General features: G+C 45.7%; 1 protein-coding gene across 1 annotated transcript in view; it reads right to left on the reverse strand.

Annotated features, from left to right (window-relative positions):
• The window catches only part of KCNJ6 (potassium inwardly rectifying channel subfamily J member 6), a 292,133-nt gene that overhangs the window by 79,589 nt on the left and 196,208 nt on the right, over positions 1–16,336 (reverse strand). The window contains exon 3 of the mRNA XM_059063976.2: positions 12,012–12,932. Coding sequence (XP_058919959.2) covers positions 12,012–12,932 — 921 coding nt within the window. The remainder of the gene's footprint in view (positions 1–12,011; positions 12,933–16,336) is intronic.

Raw genomic sequence — 16,336 nt, forward strand, 5'->3', positions numbered from 1 at the left:
TCAAAAATGATAGATATTAGGAAATATTTTTATGTTGTCGGAAATAAACTATTAAGAAAAAAATTGATGATGGGGGAAAGAAGATGGTGTAGTCTAAAAGCCTTTGGGGCTGACGGATGTGGTCCAGGTTTGGCCCCGGGTTGGACAGAGCTCGAGACAGTGGTGAAAGGCCCAGGTGGCGGAGGCGGGGGTGTGGTGGTGAGATGGGGCCCGGTGGAAAGGCCAGCGTTCCAGGCTGATGGCTTCTATTTTCTCAACGAAGTGTGAAGCCAGGTTGTTATTTAAGAGGGAGTGATGTGGCAGGCTTGAAGAGAGAGGAGGATGTGGAGCTCATGATTTTGGTGGATGGGAAAATAAAGAGACAGCATTTAAATGTAAATGCATATGCCTCGGGTCCATCTGTGGATTTTGTTTCAACATAAGAAGATACCCCAGACTTCCCTGGTGGCGCAGTGGTTAAGAATCCGCCTGCCAGTGCAGGAGACATGGGTTCGAGCCCTGGTCCGGGAAGATCCCACATGCCGCGGAGCAGCTAAGCCCGTGAGCCACAACTACTGAGCCCACGTGTCACAGCTACTGAAGCCCGCGCACCTAGAGCCTGTGCTCCACAACAAGAGAAGCCACCACAATGAGAAGCCCGCGCACCGCAGTGCAGAGTAGCCCCCGCTCGCCACAACTAGAGAAAGCCCGCACGCAGCAACGAAGACCCAATGCAGCCAGAAATAAATAAATTTAATTTAAAAAAAAAATAAATAAAGAAGACACCCCAGGGCGGGGCCTGTGAGAAACACTGAAGACCACGGCACATTTTTGCCTAACATCTTCTCTGTCTCCTGTCTACTAGGCCGTCTCCTGCCCAGGTTACAGATGCTTCTCGTTCTTGAGATGCCCCCTTCCACCCAGGTGAACATATATCGGAGTGAACTCAAGGAAAAAAGTACCACTGTGTCATTCCACCCTTCAATGCGGCCATAGAGGACACTTTGCTTTGCTGACACGGGAGCTCCAAGTGCACCCAGCTAGTCTCTTTGACATCAGGAGTGAGCCTTTCTGGTCACAGGTGAGGCTTTTGCTAAGTAATCCACCAAACACAGGGTGTGACTCTGTGCCAGGTCCCCACAGCAGCAGAGGCTTTGAGGTGGTACTGGAAACATCCCTGCCCTTCCTTGCTCTTGGTCTGGTTTGCTGATGGCCAGTCAAGCTAGCCAGCCGCCTTGCAGGTAGCCGTGACCCAGCTGTTTTTAGCTTAATGAATGTGGCTTCTTTCTTCCCCCAGCCTTGGGGGCTGACACAGCGTCCGCAGGCGAGGCTGGACATGCTGAGGTCCCTCTGGGTGAACATAAAGGACTCATGCTGTAAAGACCCAGGGAAGTGTTTGGAGATCTTTCTTGCCCCGTGTTGGACCTTGTGGATTCCTAAGCGTTCCTGTAAGAATCGTAGACATTTTTGTTTTGCAGCGTCAGTTTTGTTCTCCTCAGGTTTTACACCTTTTCCAACTTTGGGGAGATAGACAACATATATCGCCAAGTATCTAAAGCAAATACTTTATTACTAATACTTTGTTACTATAGCTCTCTGAGTTGTATTAAAGATACTTCATTTAGGGCCAGTGCGAATGTAGCATTAGTTCCTTTCAGGCTCAACGTTCAGTCTTATCTCCTTGGAGCTCCCTGCTGTGTGTTCTTCTCTAATATCATTACCCACCAGCCTCTCCTTTATCCATCAGCTTTCACAGATTTCTATTAATATTCACCCTACAGAAACTATGCTTGAGAAAATGTATTTACTTCGCAAATTTTTATATTTTTATTTTATTTATTTATTTTTTTGTAGTACGTGGGCCTCTCACTGTCGCAGCCTCTCCCGTTGCAGAGCACAGGCTCCGGACGCGCAGGCTCAGCGGCCACGGCTCACGGGCCCAGCCGCTCCGCGGCACGTGGGATCTTCCCGGACCGGGGCACGAACCCGCGTCCCCTGCATCGGCAGGCGGACTCTCAACCACTGCGCCACCAGGGAAGCCCTTCGCAGATGTTTAATTACAATCTTCTAAGGATGGCCTCAGTGACAAGAGAAAAATTATCATCCTCCTCCTCAAACCCCCCAAAAGGGTCTTATTGGATGTTTTGCGGTGAAATGGAAACCCCAACAGGGTCTACTTAGGCTGGTCAAAGCTTAAATCGTTTTATTATTGTGCTTTCTGGCAGGAAGCTCAGCGTCACAATTGATTCTTCCCTTTCAACGTTAAACTTTCTTTTTTTCTCCCCAGGGGTTTTTGTGCTGGCTGCTTGGCTGCACTTTGGCTTAGGGTTGGCACAGCACCAGGCTGTTTTAGGTGGGGTTGGCCCGGTGTCAAGTGGCATGCTTGCCTGGTAACGTTGCATTGGGCAGAATCTGAGAGTATGAACAAGTAGGTGCCCTTTCAAGAGACTCAGTGCCAACTGTTACGAAAGAGCAGATTGCCCGTACCTGCCTCCTGCGGTCTGGCGAGGGGAGCCTGACGGGGAAGCCAAGGCGAGTAATCGAAGGAGAATATGTCATCGAGCGATAATTGTCCACACGCTAATGACCTTTAATCAATAACCACTACTGTCAGTGTGCTGTTGTGTACTATGCCCTCCCTGGAGAGGCACAAGGGAGACAGACTGGGAAGGTGGGCAGCCCTGAGATGGAGACCTGCCTTCCTACTTCACCAGTTGGGTGACCTCGGCAAGTTACTCTCCCCGACTCCCTCCTCCAGAATCAACTTCCTCATTTGTTAAACGGGGATGGTAGCTACCTTTCAGAATTGCTTTGAGGATTGAAAATAATGTATGGAAAGCATCTAATAAAGTAATTGGCATTCAATAGGCACCTAATGAATGATGGATGAGAATAGTACGATTGACAGAATCAGAGATGCACTCTCTAAATTTATTGAGCACATACTATGGTCCCATGATGAATGACGTGCCTGTATTATCTCAGGGAATCTCCGTATAAACGTAAGTATCATCCCCATTTTTCAGAATGGAAAAAGGTTTGGTGGAGGTAAGGAAAGTGATGTGCCACAGCTCGCAGTGGAGGCAGAATTTGAATTCAGCCTGTCTGACCTCAGGGTCTTAAGCAGTGAAGAGAGAGTTTAAAGGAGGGAGGAGAAGTTTTGCAAAGTAGCTATAGCCAAAAAGTAGTCTCATGGCAAGTCTGGGGCTATGAGCAGAGTATACAGCAGGCAACCTGTCAAACCGTTTGCATGAAATTTTGTTTCAGGTCAAAGAGGTTAGTTAATATTGTGGTAACAAACAACCCGAATTTCAGAGGCTTGACCCCACCTAAGGTTATCTCTCAGTCATGCTACAAGTCCTGAGTGAGCTGGCAAGAAAGAGTCTTCTCTTCAAAGCCAGTCAAGGGTCCAGAATGACAGCAACTTCACTGTGACATATGCTTCCATGAGAACTATAGAAGCAGGAAGGGAATTATCACATTTCGCTTGTAAGGTTTCCAGCCGCGTGATACACGCGACATGTGCATATACTGTTGGGACAAGTGTAAGTCACATGGCCGTGTCCAACAGAAACAGGGAAACGTGATCCTGGCACGTGTTTAGAAGGACGAAAGCTGGACGTATTTCACAAACAACACTAATGACTACCGCACATTTTAAACCCTAACTTGCAAAAAGTTTTTAACTCGGTCTAGGGGTTTTCAAAACCACTTGGGTACCTGTGGTAGATCGTATTATTTTGTTCTGAGTTATTTATTCCGAGTCCCTGTGAGAGAATTACATGTCCCCACTCCATGGGCATCAGGCACTGCCATCTGACTTGCTCTGACTAATAAATGGCGAGCAAGCAGAAGCGAGGTGTTTTGTCATTTCTTTTTTCTCCCTGCCACGAGAATGGCATGTCCTAAGTAGGGCTGCCCCTTTCATCTGTATCTCGGAGTCAACAGGATGTGAACAGAGTTGCAACTGACATGTAACAGGAATGAGAAATAAACCCCTGTGCTTTAAGCCCTTGGAGGTATCTGTTACTGCACCATGACTGAGCCAAACCAGACCGTACAGTCTCTTTTCTCATTCTCAGTAAATAGAGAACAATGGAATTGGCCATATAGAAATTGACATTTACTGTCCACTTTGTTGACATAGATCTGTACTTTAAAGCGGAAGTATCTCTAAGGACTTATTACGTAAATAAATATTATTCAGTTGAATTAACAGCACAAAAATACATTCTCCAAATTGGGGCAGCAGCTGACACCATAGCATTCTTATAAAAACCTAGGAGGAGGATTGGGAACATAGAAATCTTGTTTTCAAATGCAGACTCTTGGTCCTGTCCTCCCTGAGCAGCTGCCTTAGAAGACTTGAGGATAATCTATATTCATGTCCCCTTTGGGCAGAAATTATAATGATGAAATGTTACTATCTATAGGAATGCAAAGTCTGTTCTGAGTCCAGTGATCCTCATTAATTCAGAGCTCATCACTCGTGGTAGGTAACTGGGACAGAGGCCAGGCCGGCGTTTACTGTCACGCGTGAGTGTGCATTTCTTGCACCGGCTATATCACAGGTTGACATTTGCCAGTTTGACTCTTCAGACTGCCTTCTGAGGAGAGTCCGTTGCCACTGTGTGGAGATGCCAGCTGCACAGTCCCTGGAAACAGTGGAGCCAGTCCCTGGGACCGACCCTCCCAAACGCCTGGCTTCCCTCCTCTCTACAGTCTCTGGGGGGAAGGAATGATCTGATCTAACGGAATCCGTGAAGCTGAAAGGTCACCAAGGATGTAGGTACCATTGTTGTTCCCATTTTAGAGAGGCAAAACTGAGGCCTTAGGGAAGTTAAGCAAGACGGTGAACACAGCAACTGTGGTTTGAACCCAGAATGGCCTGACAGTATAAATGACACAAAGAAGTACAGATAAGCTGAGCTATATGGCCAAGAGAGATGACTTTTTAAAAAGAGGAGTACTAAATAATTAATAGAACAAACAAACTCACTTCCAAAGTGAGTTGGTGTAAGTGAGTTGTTGTAAAACACAGGAGCAAGGGCATGCTTAACTGGGCAAGAAGCCCCTCTGGCTTCTGGCTGCTTAGCTATTTATTAGAGGGGTGTGTGTGTGTGTGTGTGTGTGTGTGTGTGTGTGTTTGCATGTGTGAATAAGTTATATGGTTTTCCCCAATGATCCTCTTCTGGTCATTAGAAATTATCAGGTAGAACTGTTGCACTGGTATCATGCTGTCAGCACTCATATTACTGAGTGCCCTAGGAAGTAATACAGCTCGATTTATTTAAGGATGCACTAATTAGAGGCTTCCCACTCTTTGATACTCATCTCTTAATTTGAATGGTGCAGTTTCTTCCCAACATGAGTACTGACTTCAGAGTTTGAGTCAGAGCTAACTTTTAGATGCTAGTCTATTTTTTTCCCTTGGGTTTGAACTTTAAATTGTATATATTGGGCCACCGTTCCTGACTTCTCCTGAACATCTATTTTATGAGCTCCTCACGACCCGTTTGGAGAAGGAAGAACAATGGATTTTCTGCCATTGATGTTTTAATAATGAAAAGTTTTATAATTATCCAGTATTTTTGTCTTTTCAACCACGATAGTATATGGTGACCTCGATACACTGCTATCTAAGTTATGAGATCCTAAGTGCCTTCTAAATTATGAGAAATGTTTAACAGAGGTGTAAGGTTTAACGGAAGTATAATAGAGTTACAGTGTCTTTCTTCTAGAGGGGTGGTGGAAAAGTTTAAAATTCTACGTGTGCCCTACTGCATCCAACCTCAGATTGTTAGGACCAGAACAGTGTCCCCAAAGCTGCTTAGGATCACAGAAAGTTTACCATATTTAGGGAGCAGGTATGATCAGTTTTTATCCAGTCATTGACACTACCTAGGTATATTATATTGAGGTAGGCATTTGGGAGGAAGCCCTGAATAAATCACCTGAACCTAATGCTCGAAGAAGAAAGGATGGTTGGATTTCTTGATGAGTGGTAGATTTCCATCCAGGAAAAATAAATTCACATGTCTTTGAATTTTTAAATTGCGCCTTATAGAGATTTAGCACAAGATTTTCACCCAAGATCTTAGCATTCCAGATCTTATCAATTAAGTCTTTTCCTAGGCTAGGTAGTTGGGGTTACAACTCTTAAAAGAGCAATGGTAAATCTGGAGATACTGACTTGCCCGTGGAGGGATTAGCAGGAACTTATCTAAAGGAGAAAATAAGATTTGAAAAGTACAATGGCTATGAAATATCATTAGTAGAAACAGCTTAAAAGTACGGTAATGCTAGCCCTCCACCATCTTAGCTGAGAAATGTCACCTTTTCAGACTCTGTGATCTCATATTCTCCTCTGTTATAGTGAAGTGGCATTTTTTTTTTTTTTTTTTTTTTTTTTTTTTTTGTGGTATGCGGGCCTCTCACTGCTGTGGCCTCTCCTGTTGCGGGGCACAGGCTCCGGATGCGCAGGCTCAGCGGTCATGGCTCACGGGCCCAGCCGCTCCGCGGCATGTGGGATCTTCCCGGACCGGGGCACGAACCCGATGCCCTGCATCGGCAGGCGGACTCTCAACCACTGCGCCACCAGGGAAGCCCGTGAAGTGGCATTTTGACTATGGCAAAGAAAAGTGGTGCTTGGAAATCAGATTTGACAGAACACTATATTCTTCCAGGAGTATTTTCGTAACTGATGCTTATTTAATTTTGATTTCAGAACAGTTTTGTGGCACATCTCATTTTAATATATGCTTGTTAAAAATTCATGTGAATGTAATAAAGAATTTTAAAACGAGCTGATGACATTGGAGACCAAAAGAGAAGCCTTAAAGAAAAAGAGCTGATGATGGGAGAAAAGAGAGCTTGTCTGCACGTTAAATACCAGGCATCTTTTGGGGTGCATGCTCTACAGAATCTTCACGAACCAACAGCATTCAGGATGCAAAGAGCACTGAACTTGGAGGCTGGACATCATCAGTGGTTTAGGGTTTCAAGTTCTTGCTCTGCCTGTAACTATCGCACCTTGGCCAGCTCGCTCGTCTCTCTGGGCCTCCATTTCCTCACCTGTAAAGTAATTAAGAGTAGGGCGAAGGCTCTCGCAACTCAAAAATCCTGTGATCTGTGATGTGGTTTATGTGACTAAGCTCTCCTCATGTGAATAAAGAACTGAGCTTTCCTGTGGGGAAGGATGGTTTGCCCTCACCTACTTCTGGTTTGCTTGCCTCCTTCTGATATACACTGCCCCTCCTCCTTGGTAACCCATAGATACTGACTTTTGGACAGTCAGCCCTGCTTCCTCATCTACAAAATGTTATCTAGTATATTGTCACTAAGTTGGCTTCCTCCCACCTTCCACTTTCCCCAGCTTTCCATGTAGTATATAAATATTTCAGAAATTCTCTTCTTTGAGAAAAACTTGAAAGAAAAAAAACTCCACAGAGATGGAAGGGGAGCTCATAGACTAAGGCTTGGAAGAGATCTCAGCCAATAACAGTGTGTTAACCTGATTTGGATCCAAACAGCAGATTTAAAAAAAAATTAAAAAGACATTTAGGAGATAAATGGGAGTCAGAGCATTTCGTAGATATTGGATCTTAAGAAATGATCATTCATTGTTTTAGATGTCATAACAGTGTTATAGTTATGATTTTTTAATTAATTAATTTTATTTTATTTATTTTTGGCAGCATTGGGTCTTCGTTGCTGCACACGGGCCTTCTCTAGTTGCAGGAGGTGGGGCTACTCTTCGTCGCGGTGCGCGGGCTTCTCATCGCGGTGGCTTCTAGTGTTGTGGAGCACGGGCTCTAGGCGCACGGGCTTCAGCAGTTGTGGCACATGGGCTCGGTAGTTGTGGCTCATGGGCTAGAGCACAGGCTCAGTGGTTGTGGCACACGGGCTTAGTTGCTCTGCAGCTTGTGGGATCTTCTGGGACCAGGGCTCGAACCCGTGTCCCCTGCGTTGGCAGGCGGATTCTTAACCATTGCACCACCAGGGAAGCCCTACAGTTATGCTTTTTTTTTTTTTTTTTTTTTTTTTGTGGTACGCGGGCCTCTCACTGTTGTGGCCTCTCCCGTTGCGCGGAGCACAGGCTCCGGACGCGCTGGCTCAGCGGCCATGGCTCACGGGCCCAGCATGGCTCATGGGCCCAGCCACTCCGCGGCATGTGGGATCCTCCCGGACCGGGGCACGAACCCGCGTCCCCTGCATAGGCAGGCGGATTCTCAACTGCTGCGCCACCAGGGAAGCCCTACAGTTATGTTTTTAAAAGAGTCCTTATGTTTTAGAGACATATTGGTATATTTGCAGATAAAATATGATGCTGGAGGGGCAGTTAGTGAGTGGGTGACAGAGGAAACAAGTTTGGCCCTGAATTGACAATTATGGAAATTGAATGATGGGTACATGGGAGTTGATTATACGATTTGGTCTACTTTTATATAAGTTGTATAGTTTCCATGATAAAAAATGCAAAAAAAAAAAGCTTAAAACAGATAATCAGCAAGGACCTACTGTATAGCACAGGAAACTCTACTCAATATTCTATAATACTAAACTATATGGAAAAAGAATCTGAAAAAGAAGAGGTATATGTATAACGGAATCACTTTGCCATACACCTGAAACTAACACAACATTTTGAATGGACTATACTCCGATATAAAATAAAAATTAAAAAACAAAAGCTTAATGGGATTCATTCTAAGGAGACATATTTGCTGAGGTGTTGGAAAGGGCTGCCTGTCATAGTTGCATAATCGTTGGGGGTAAATATGGAAGTTCATCAATCAGAAAGCCTATAGTGAGGAGCTGGCTGGCACCGGGCCCAGCTCTGTGTGGCTGTCATCTAGCCTCTACGCCAATTTGCCCTCTATAAATAACAGTCTATATGAATGCTTTACTATTTAAGGCACACTTGCCACAGCTGCTCGGCGTGTTTGTTTACGTAGCCATGAACCCTTCTGTAAACATCACTATCTCCAAATTGCCCCTGTGTCAGGAACATAAAGGGCCCCCTTTAAAAATATATTCGTGGGATGAGACACGGCCAGTTCCCAGATGTCTGGGTGGCTGGTGTCAGAATTTTCCAGGGTTTGATTCATTTTCAAAAATAGAACCACATGACTGGAAGGTTCTTGAGAGGTGACACATCCCCCTGACTTGGGACAGGACCAGACCGAAACCATCCACCAAGAACGTGGGTCTGTCTTTTGCGGGTGTGAGTCTGTCTTTCGGGAGGCCAGAGAACTCACTGAATGAAGGGCTGGGGCCAGGACCTGCAGAACATCAAAGGTGGCCGAGACTCACCTCCCGCCTTCAAGAAGCTTACTCCCATTTTCTAAAGACGAGCCTGACCCTGAGTGCTGTGACAAAGCAGGCTTGGGGCAGCACAATTGGGGTGGGCATATTATGTGTCAATCAGCTGGCCTGTGGACTAAAGGACCTGCCGGGTCAGCCTACTGCGTGGTAGCTCGGACCCCCAGAAAATCCCACATCGGGGTCGCTGTGGGCCCACAACGTGCAAGACAGAAAGAGGGAGGGCATCGCATCGAGGTTGCAGTGGTGGCGATGGTGAGGCTCGTCCTTGAAAGAGGCATCCTAACTGAGGTCCCTGAGAGCAGTTTCAGGTCAACTAAGACATATTTGAAAGAAAGCATGAGTCAAGCAGAGGCCGCTTGGTGTCAGCTTGCTGTTTTCATGGCTCCCGATTTCCCATCTAGCCTTCCAATGAATAATTAGATCCTTGTGAATCTGTTTTCCTCCGGGTGCATTTGGTCCACATCTATTTTTTTCCTGTGGCTTTGATTCATTGAAGCATTCCCCCCACCCCAAGGGCCTACTTAATACCCATAAATCCCAATTGGGCTTTTCATTCACAAAGAAAAAAGTGTACCTCATAAGATTAAGGGATGAGATGTGCTGGAAAGACTGAACTGTATGAATCCTATCAGGAAAGGATCAAGACGTGTCCAGCTTCCAGACAAACCTAGAACTTTCTAGAACACTCCTTCCTCCACTTTCCATAAATTAGAAAATTATTATTATTACTTTTAGAAAGTTAACAGTGGTCGCCTTTGATTCTTTTTTTGCTGGCAAATACCCAGTTTTCTCTATGAAAGCAGTAGAAAGGCCACCGAATGCTCAGAGGTACCACTATTAAGTACCAACAAAAGGATGTCCCCCTATTTGGAAAGGCTCAGTCATTACAAGCTATCTTCAGAAAGACAGGGTCTGCCCAAGGGAGAATTCCGACTCAGACACATCACAAAGGTAGGTTGCTTATTCTGGACTGACTTATTTTTAGAGCTTGGGTTTTGATTTGAGGGAACACAGCTCCTGCAATCTGAAGCTCAGATTAACACCAGTAACCAGAGGGTACGTCTCCACTGGCTTTTGCTTCTTGAGCTCAGAGACGGAAGGAGAACAAGGCTTGTCCACTCCCCTCCCTTCTGTCCTACCCGGAGAGTTTATAGCGAGAGATCTAATGTTAAAAGCGCATCGCAAGTGGTCAGTTTATGCTGACAGAGACTGTATCTCAGTGGCCACCACTAGGGGGACCCAGAGTCCAGGTGCTTGGCCGAGGTGGGAGTAGTTTCTGGTCTGTGGGAAAATGACGGAGCTCCCTTATTGAGTTGGTTTCTCCCCGCCCTCCTCCCACCTCCTTCCTCCTCCCTCCCCCCACACAACTATTGGCTCACGAGGGCACCCCAAAGTCAGGCTCAGGGTACAGATAGCCCAGTGCACATGTGCAGCACTTATTTATAATTTCACAATGATTATTTTTGTTTTACACGTTCCTTTTGCCTTATGCAAAGGATCACACTTCATGCAAAGCGTTTTACTCACATTTTCATTGTTCGCTGCATTTTGAAAAACGATTGCAAAAGTTTTTACCGCTATAAGAGAAATTTGTTAGAGGTAATGACTTTGCCTGTCGGGTCCAGGGAGGCTGAGACATGGGAGCAATGACTTTCATTCGACGGATGACTGAGGTCAGGTTATGGGTGGATGAAGAGTCTGGGGTCTGGCTGGTGGCCGTGCATTTTCAGATTGTGTAAACCTACCTTGAGCCTCAAGTTGAAGACCTCAAAGCACAGAAGGGCGGAGTGTATAACTAAAGAGGATCCCAAGACTAATGACTCAGAAGAATAGTAATGCAAAGCTTGAATTCGTGTTCTAGTTTATACTTTTCCTATGGGGCACTATTGTTAGCTTACGGCAGAGTTTATGGCTCTATTTCATAGAACGTTACAGATAAATACAGGGAGAACCTCCTTTGCTCCTGGGATGTGTAACATCTATGGAAAGATATGAGTGAAGACTTCGATAAAAACAGACCATTTCTCTATTTTTAGAACAGATCATCTTTGTTAAAATGCACCAGGAGTTAGCTGTTCAAAGCAGATGGGTCAATAGGATTATGATGAGTGGATCTCAATTATTTTTCCTTCCTGTTAGAGTTATTTACTGGGTCTGCATTATTATATCTACAGGTGATTTGGCAGGTAGAGTATAGAGAAAAGATACCAAGTGCTCACTTGATATAAAAGAAAAACCAAGGCTATGGGTCTTGCAAATGGCTCCCAAAGAAGGGGCAAAATTGTATTTTTATTAAAGCAATTTGTCAGGCTTCCTTTGAAAGGCTTAACTTCTTCCTCCTGGCTTGGCAATAAATAACCTCAAGTATTTAATTTAAACAATGCTTTAAAACCATCTAAAAACGGCTTTAGAGAGAGAACAAATTTTAATTTAAGTAAATATTTGAAAATTTAAACTACATTAAGAGGTGTTTTAAAAAAATTGTTTATTAATTTATTTTCCCAAGGGCTTTTAAAAAGCTAAATTGTTAGACTTTGTGGTGGACATACTTAAGGTTATAGGCTACATACTACTTCATGAATAAAGAGGTGGCGTCAATAGTGAGTGAGGCTCAGTTTTCCATATTTTGTCAAAAATAAGAATGTGAGGTTCAGTTTAAAATGAGCATCGATCCGACAGATACCCCCGGATGGAGCACACCTTACCTGTAGCTTCCACCATGCCTTCTAGGATGACCACAATTTCCAGTTCCTCTTTAGGCAGCTGGGCTTTGGAGATCTCCCAGAAAGGACTCTGTTGGTTAATTTCATGGCTAATGATGAGTGGTGACACCAGAAAGAGACGGTCATCGCCAGTGTAATACCCTACGTTGATATCCGTCTGGTTCAAGGGGATGAACTCCCCCTCTGAGGTCTGTTTGGACTTGATCAACTTAGCTCTGATGGAAGCCTCCACGATGTGGGAATTCCTCAGATCCCCTACGCGAAACATCAGGCACAGTTTCCCATCCCTCATGGAGATCACCGCGTGGGTGGAAAAAACCAGGGTCTCTGCCCTCTTCTTGGGTTGCGATATTTTTACAAACATGCATCCCACCATGAACGCATTGACAATGGACCCCAAAACAGATTGGATTAAGAGGAGAATAATTCCCTCTGGGCACTTGTCCGTGATGACCCGGTAGCCATAACCAATGGTGGTTTCTGTCTCTATGGAGAATAAAAAAGCAGAGACGAACCCATTGAGATTGGTGACGCAAGGAGTCCATGAAGGGTCCTCTATGTGGTCCATGTCTCCTCGGATGTATGCAATTAGCCACCAGATCATTCCAAAAAAGAGCCACGTCACTGTGTAAACCATGACGAAAATCAACAGGTTGAATCTCCACTTGAGGTCTACTAAGGTGGTGAAGATATCGGTCAGGTAGCGATAGGTCTCCCTCACGTTGCCATGGTGGACGTTGCACTTTCCATCTTTCCGCACGTACCTCTGGATTTTCCTTTTGGTCCGGTCTCGGCTGATGTGTCTTGGCAGGTCGTCCCTGGCCTGCTTAGGCAACTTTGGCTGGTGAATGGCCACAGGGCTCTCAACATCCTGGTCCATGGAGTCACCCTCCAGGACATTAGCTGTTGGTTTGGAAAAAAGAAAAGAAAAACTGAATGAAAAGCTGGCTCTTTGGAGGTCATGGAAATCCCACTGTGGATGGAATATGGTAGGAAACCATCATTTGACCATTTGTGTAGCTATTAACAGTGTAGATGAAGCCTTTTTTGGGGGGTGTCATCTGGACGGGTTGCCTTGGATTCCTGGGCTCTGTGATCTAGCTTGTGTAAGAACTTCACCACCCTTCTCACAGGGACAGAGCTTAACTGCTGTGAAATTGTCTCCCTGCCAGCAAGTTCTAAGAGTCAGCTTCTACAGTGGGATGTGTGCCCATTCTCTCTGAGATGCTGTGGTATGTGAGAGGCAGTGCACTCTGGATAAAGAAATGTTTAGGTTCAGACAGTATTGGTTCTACCACTCAGCAGCTGTGGGCTCCTGGTCATGCTATCAGTTATGGACCAAATTGTACCTCCACTCCACCCCAAAATATGTTGAAGCCCGAACCCCCAGTGTGACTGTATTTGGAGATGGGGCTTTGAGGACAGAATTAAGGTTAAATGAGGTCATAAGGGTGGAGCCCTAATCCAAGAGGATGAGACACCAGGGGTGTGCACACAGAGGAAAGGCCACGTGAGGACACAGTGAGAATACAGCTGTCTGTAAGCCGGGAAGAAAGGTCTTCCAAACCAACCGAGGTCACCAGAAACCAACCTTGCTGGCACCTTGATCTTAAACTTCCAGCCCCCAGAACTGTGAGAATATAACTTGCTGTTGTTTAAGCCCCCCAGCCTGTAGTATTCTGTTACGGCAGCCCGAGTAGACCAATAGACTATTAAAATTCATTGACTGATCCTCAGTTTTCACATTTACAAAATGGTAATCATGATAGCCAATTCATAGGGTTGTTATAAAGTTAAACAAAACCATGTGCCTGCATGGAACAGACATGTAATAAACATTCTTTTGTAATAAATTGTTCCTTTGCCATTCTCCTTATATTTATTTATTTTTTTATTTTTTCCTGTACGCGGGCCTCTCACCGTTGTGGCCTCTCCCGTTGCGGAGCACAGGCTCCGGACGCACAGGCTCAGCGGCCACGGCTCACGGGCCCAGCCGCTCCGCGGCACGTGGGATCTTCCCGGACCGGGGCACGAACCCGCGTCCCCTGCATCGGCAGGCGGACTCTCAACCACTGCGCCACCGGGGAAGCCCTCTCCTTATATTTAGGGGCAAGAATTTTGAGTGAACTCTTTAAGGTGTCAGTCAAATTTCGGTTTTAAAAAAATTCTGGTTTTTATTGGTAAGCATTTGACCCTAATGGTTGATGCAATGCCAAGGTTAAAAAAAGTGTGGGGGAAATGTTCTTTCTCTTTCTATGTGTTTACACATTTCATTTGGTTTCTGCCTCAACGTTTAACATCTGCAGTTTTGGCTTGCGGTTATTTTCTTTCGCACGGCCTTCATGATTAATGCATCGGTACAATCATTTGATGACGAAGCCTTAGGAAAACGCTCCCTGAATCCGAGTGCAAAGGGACATTTGGAACTGATGCTGCTGTGAAACACATATAAACCACTGTATGAAATTACTTGTTCAGCCAATAATTTCAAAGCTTTCTGAAAGTTTTATAAGCAGTTTCTTCCCTCAGGCTTTTATTCTGTGTCATTTGACTTTGCCGTGCGTTTTCTCCCTTTGGTTAAGGGAGAAACACTGTTGAGAAAAAAACTTTTATCTGAATAAGAAAACAGCTGGGGATGGGGCTTGAGTGGCACCAACTGAATTTATGGATTAACCTTGCTCATGGTTGGATAGTTTCCTTAATTATCAATCCCACAGATCCGGTTTTAGATTTCAGCACAAGGAAGAGGCAGCATTTGGTCTGCAAGCTTGATGTCTGGTGTGATAGCTTTGACTTTAGATCGCTACCCTCAGTAAGTCTTCATCTGTAAATAAAACCTTGCCTTTATTTCCAAGCAAATACCAGGACAGGAGTCGAAGGAAGCAGCTGAGATTGGGACAGGATGGAGGGGGTTAGGGGATCTGGATGGAGGTCACGGGCAACGTCCCTGCCCACTGCAGGCACCCCTGGCAAAGGTGGGATGTTTGTGGCCCAGGGGGCCTCGTGTCTGATCTCTCGCTGCTAAGTTCGCCCCGAGAGGGAACCTCTAAGTGTGACTTCACGTGGGCTGAATTTGGCTCCGGACTGGCCAGCGTGGAGCGGCCTTGTCTGCAGAGTTGCAGTGTGGTCTGGCTCTGGCCCAGGTGAGGAGCTCGCTGCCTGTGCAGAGTCACCCTGGGTGCTTGTTTCCTCGGGCTGGGAAGTGGAAGAGGGGGGTTTGTCTGAATAGCTGACTCCCAACACTTTTCTGCCATCTTCCATGCTTTACCATTTCACGGAGGCAACCTACACGTACCCCAGCCCCCGGTGTGAAGCTGTTTTCTCCATTTTCTGGCTCAGTTGTAACCTTCCTGTCTGAAGGGTTAATGGGGGAGTAGAGATATGTGCTCTGGACAGTCCCGGGAGCCTGCCCGTTGATCCTCCAAATCCATTTTTTCCCTTTTCCCAGCTCAGGACTGGACCACATTTCCCGGCCTCCTTTGCACTGAGGGGTGGCCACGTGCTGAGTCCTGGCCCATCAGGAGTGGGTATGCCCTTCTGGGCCAAGGCCTTAAATAGTGGGTGTGTCCCCTCCTATGCCCTTGCCCCTTCTACGAGGGATGATGGAGTCATGAGGTGGAGGGCCTGGGTCCCCAGCTGGTGGCAGAGAGCTGCCATCCAACTAGAAACAAGAAAAAAATTGTGTTTGAGCAGCTATGTATTTTGTGTCTGTTATCAAATTGAGCCTTCTGCCTAATTTTATGGGCAGCAGTATTGACATGGATAAGCAGACAGAAGAGATCTCAGGGGGCTGGTGTGGGAAAGAGCAGGAAGAGAGGAAGAGAGTGAAGATGGGGTGTTTGGGTTTGGTGTTGTTGAAAAGAAACAGGGATCCAAAAATGGAGTCACTTGTGCTAAGCTCTACATCAGTCAATGGGGACTGAATACCTATCCGGGTTCAGTCCCTCCCAGGAATGTGACCTTTTACCAGTCAGTCTGGAATTTCCTGGCCACAGATGAGGTAGCCTACCACACAGACCCCTGTCTTCCCCCGAGGCAACTGAACTTGCTTGAAATAATCTTCAGTTGTTTATGACTTCCTGTCCCATCCCCTTTAGGCCTTTAAAAACCATCCATTTTGTACAGGGCCCCTCCGGTCTGTTTGCTAGATGGGATGCTGCCTGATTCATGAATTGTTGAATAAAGCCAACTTGACCTTCAAATGTACTCAGTTGAATTTTGTTTTCTAACATTGCCTTTTGAGAAATAAAACATTGCCAGCCATATCAGTAAACAAAGGATGTCAGAGTCATCAGCAATTGCAGCCC

The sequence above is a fragment of the Kogia breviceps genome, chromosome 5 (genome assembly GCF_026419965.1).
Source record: "Kogia breviceps isolate mKogBre1 chromosome 5, mKogBre1 haplotype 1, whole genome shotgun sequence".
Lineage (NCBI taxonomy): Eukaryota > Metazoa > Chordata > Mammalia > Artiodactyla > Physeteridae > Kogia > Kogia breviceps.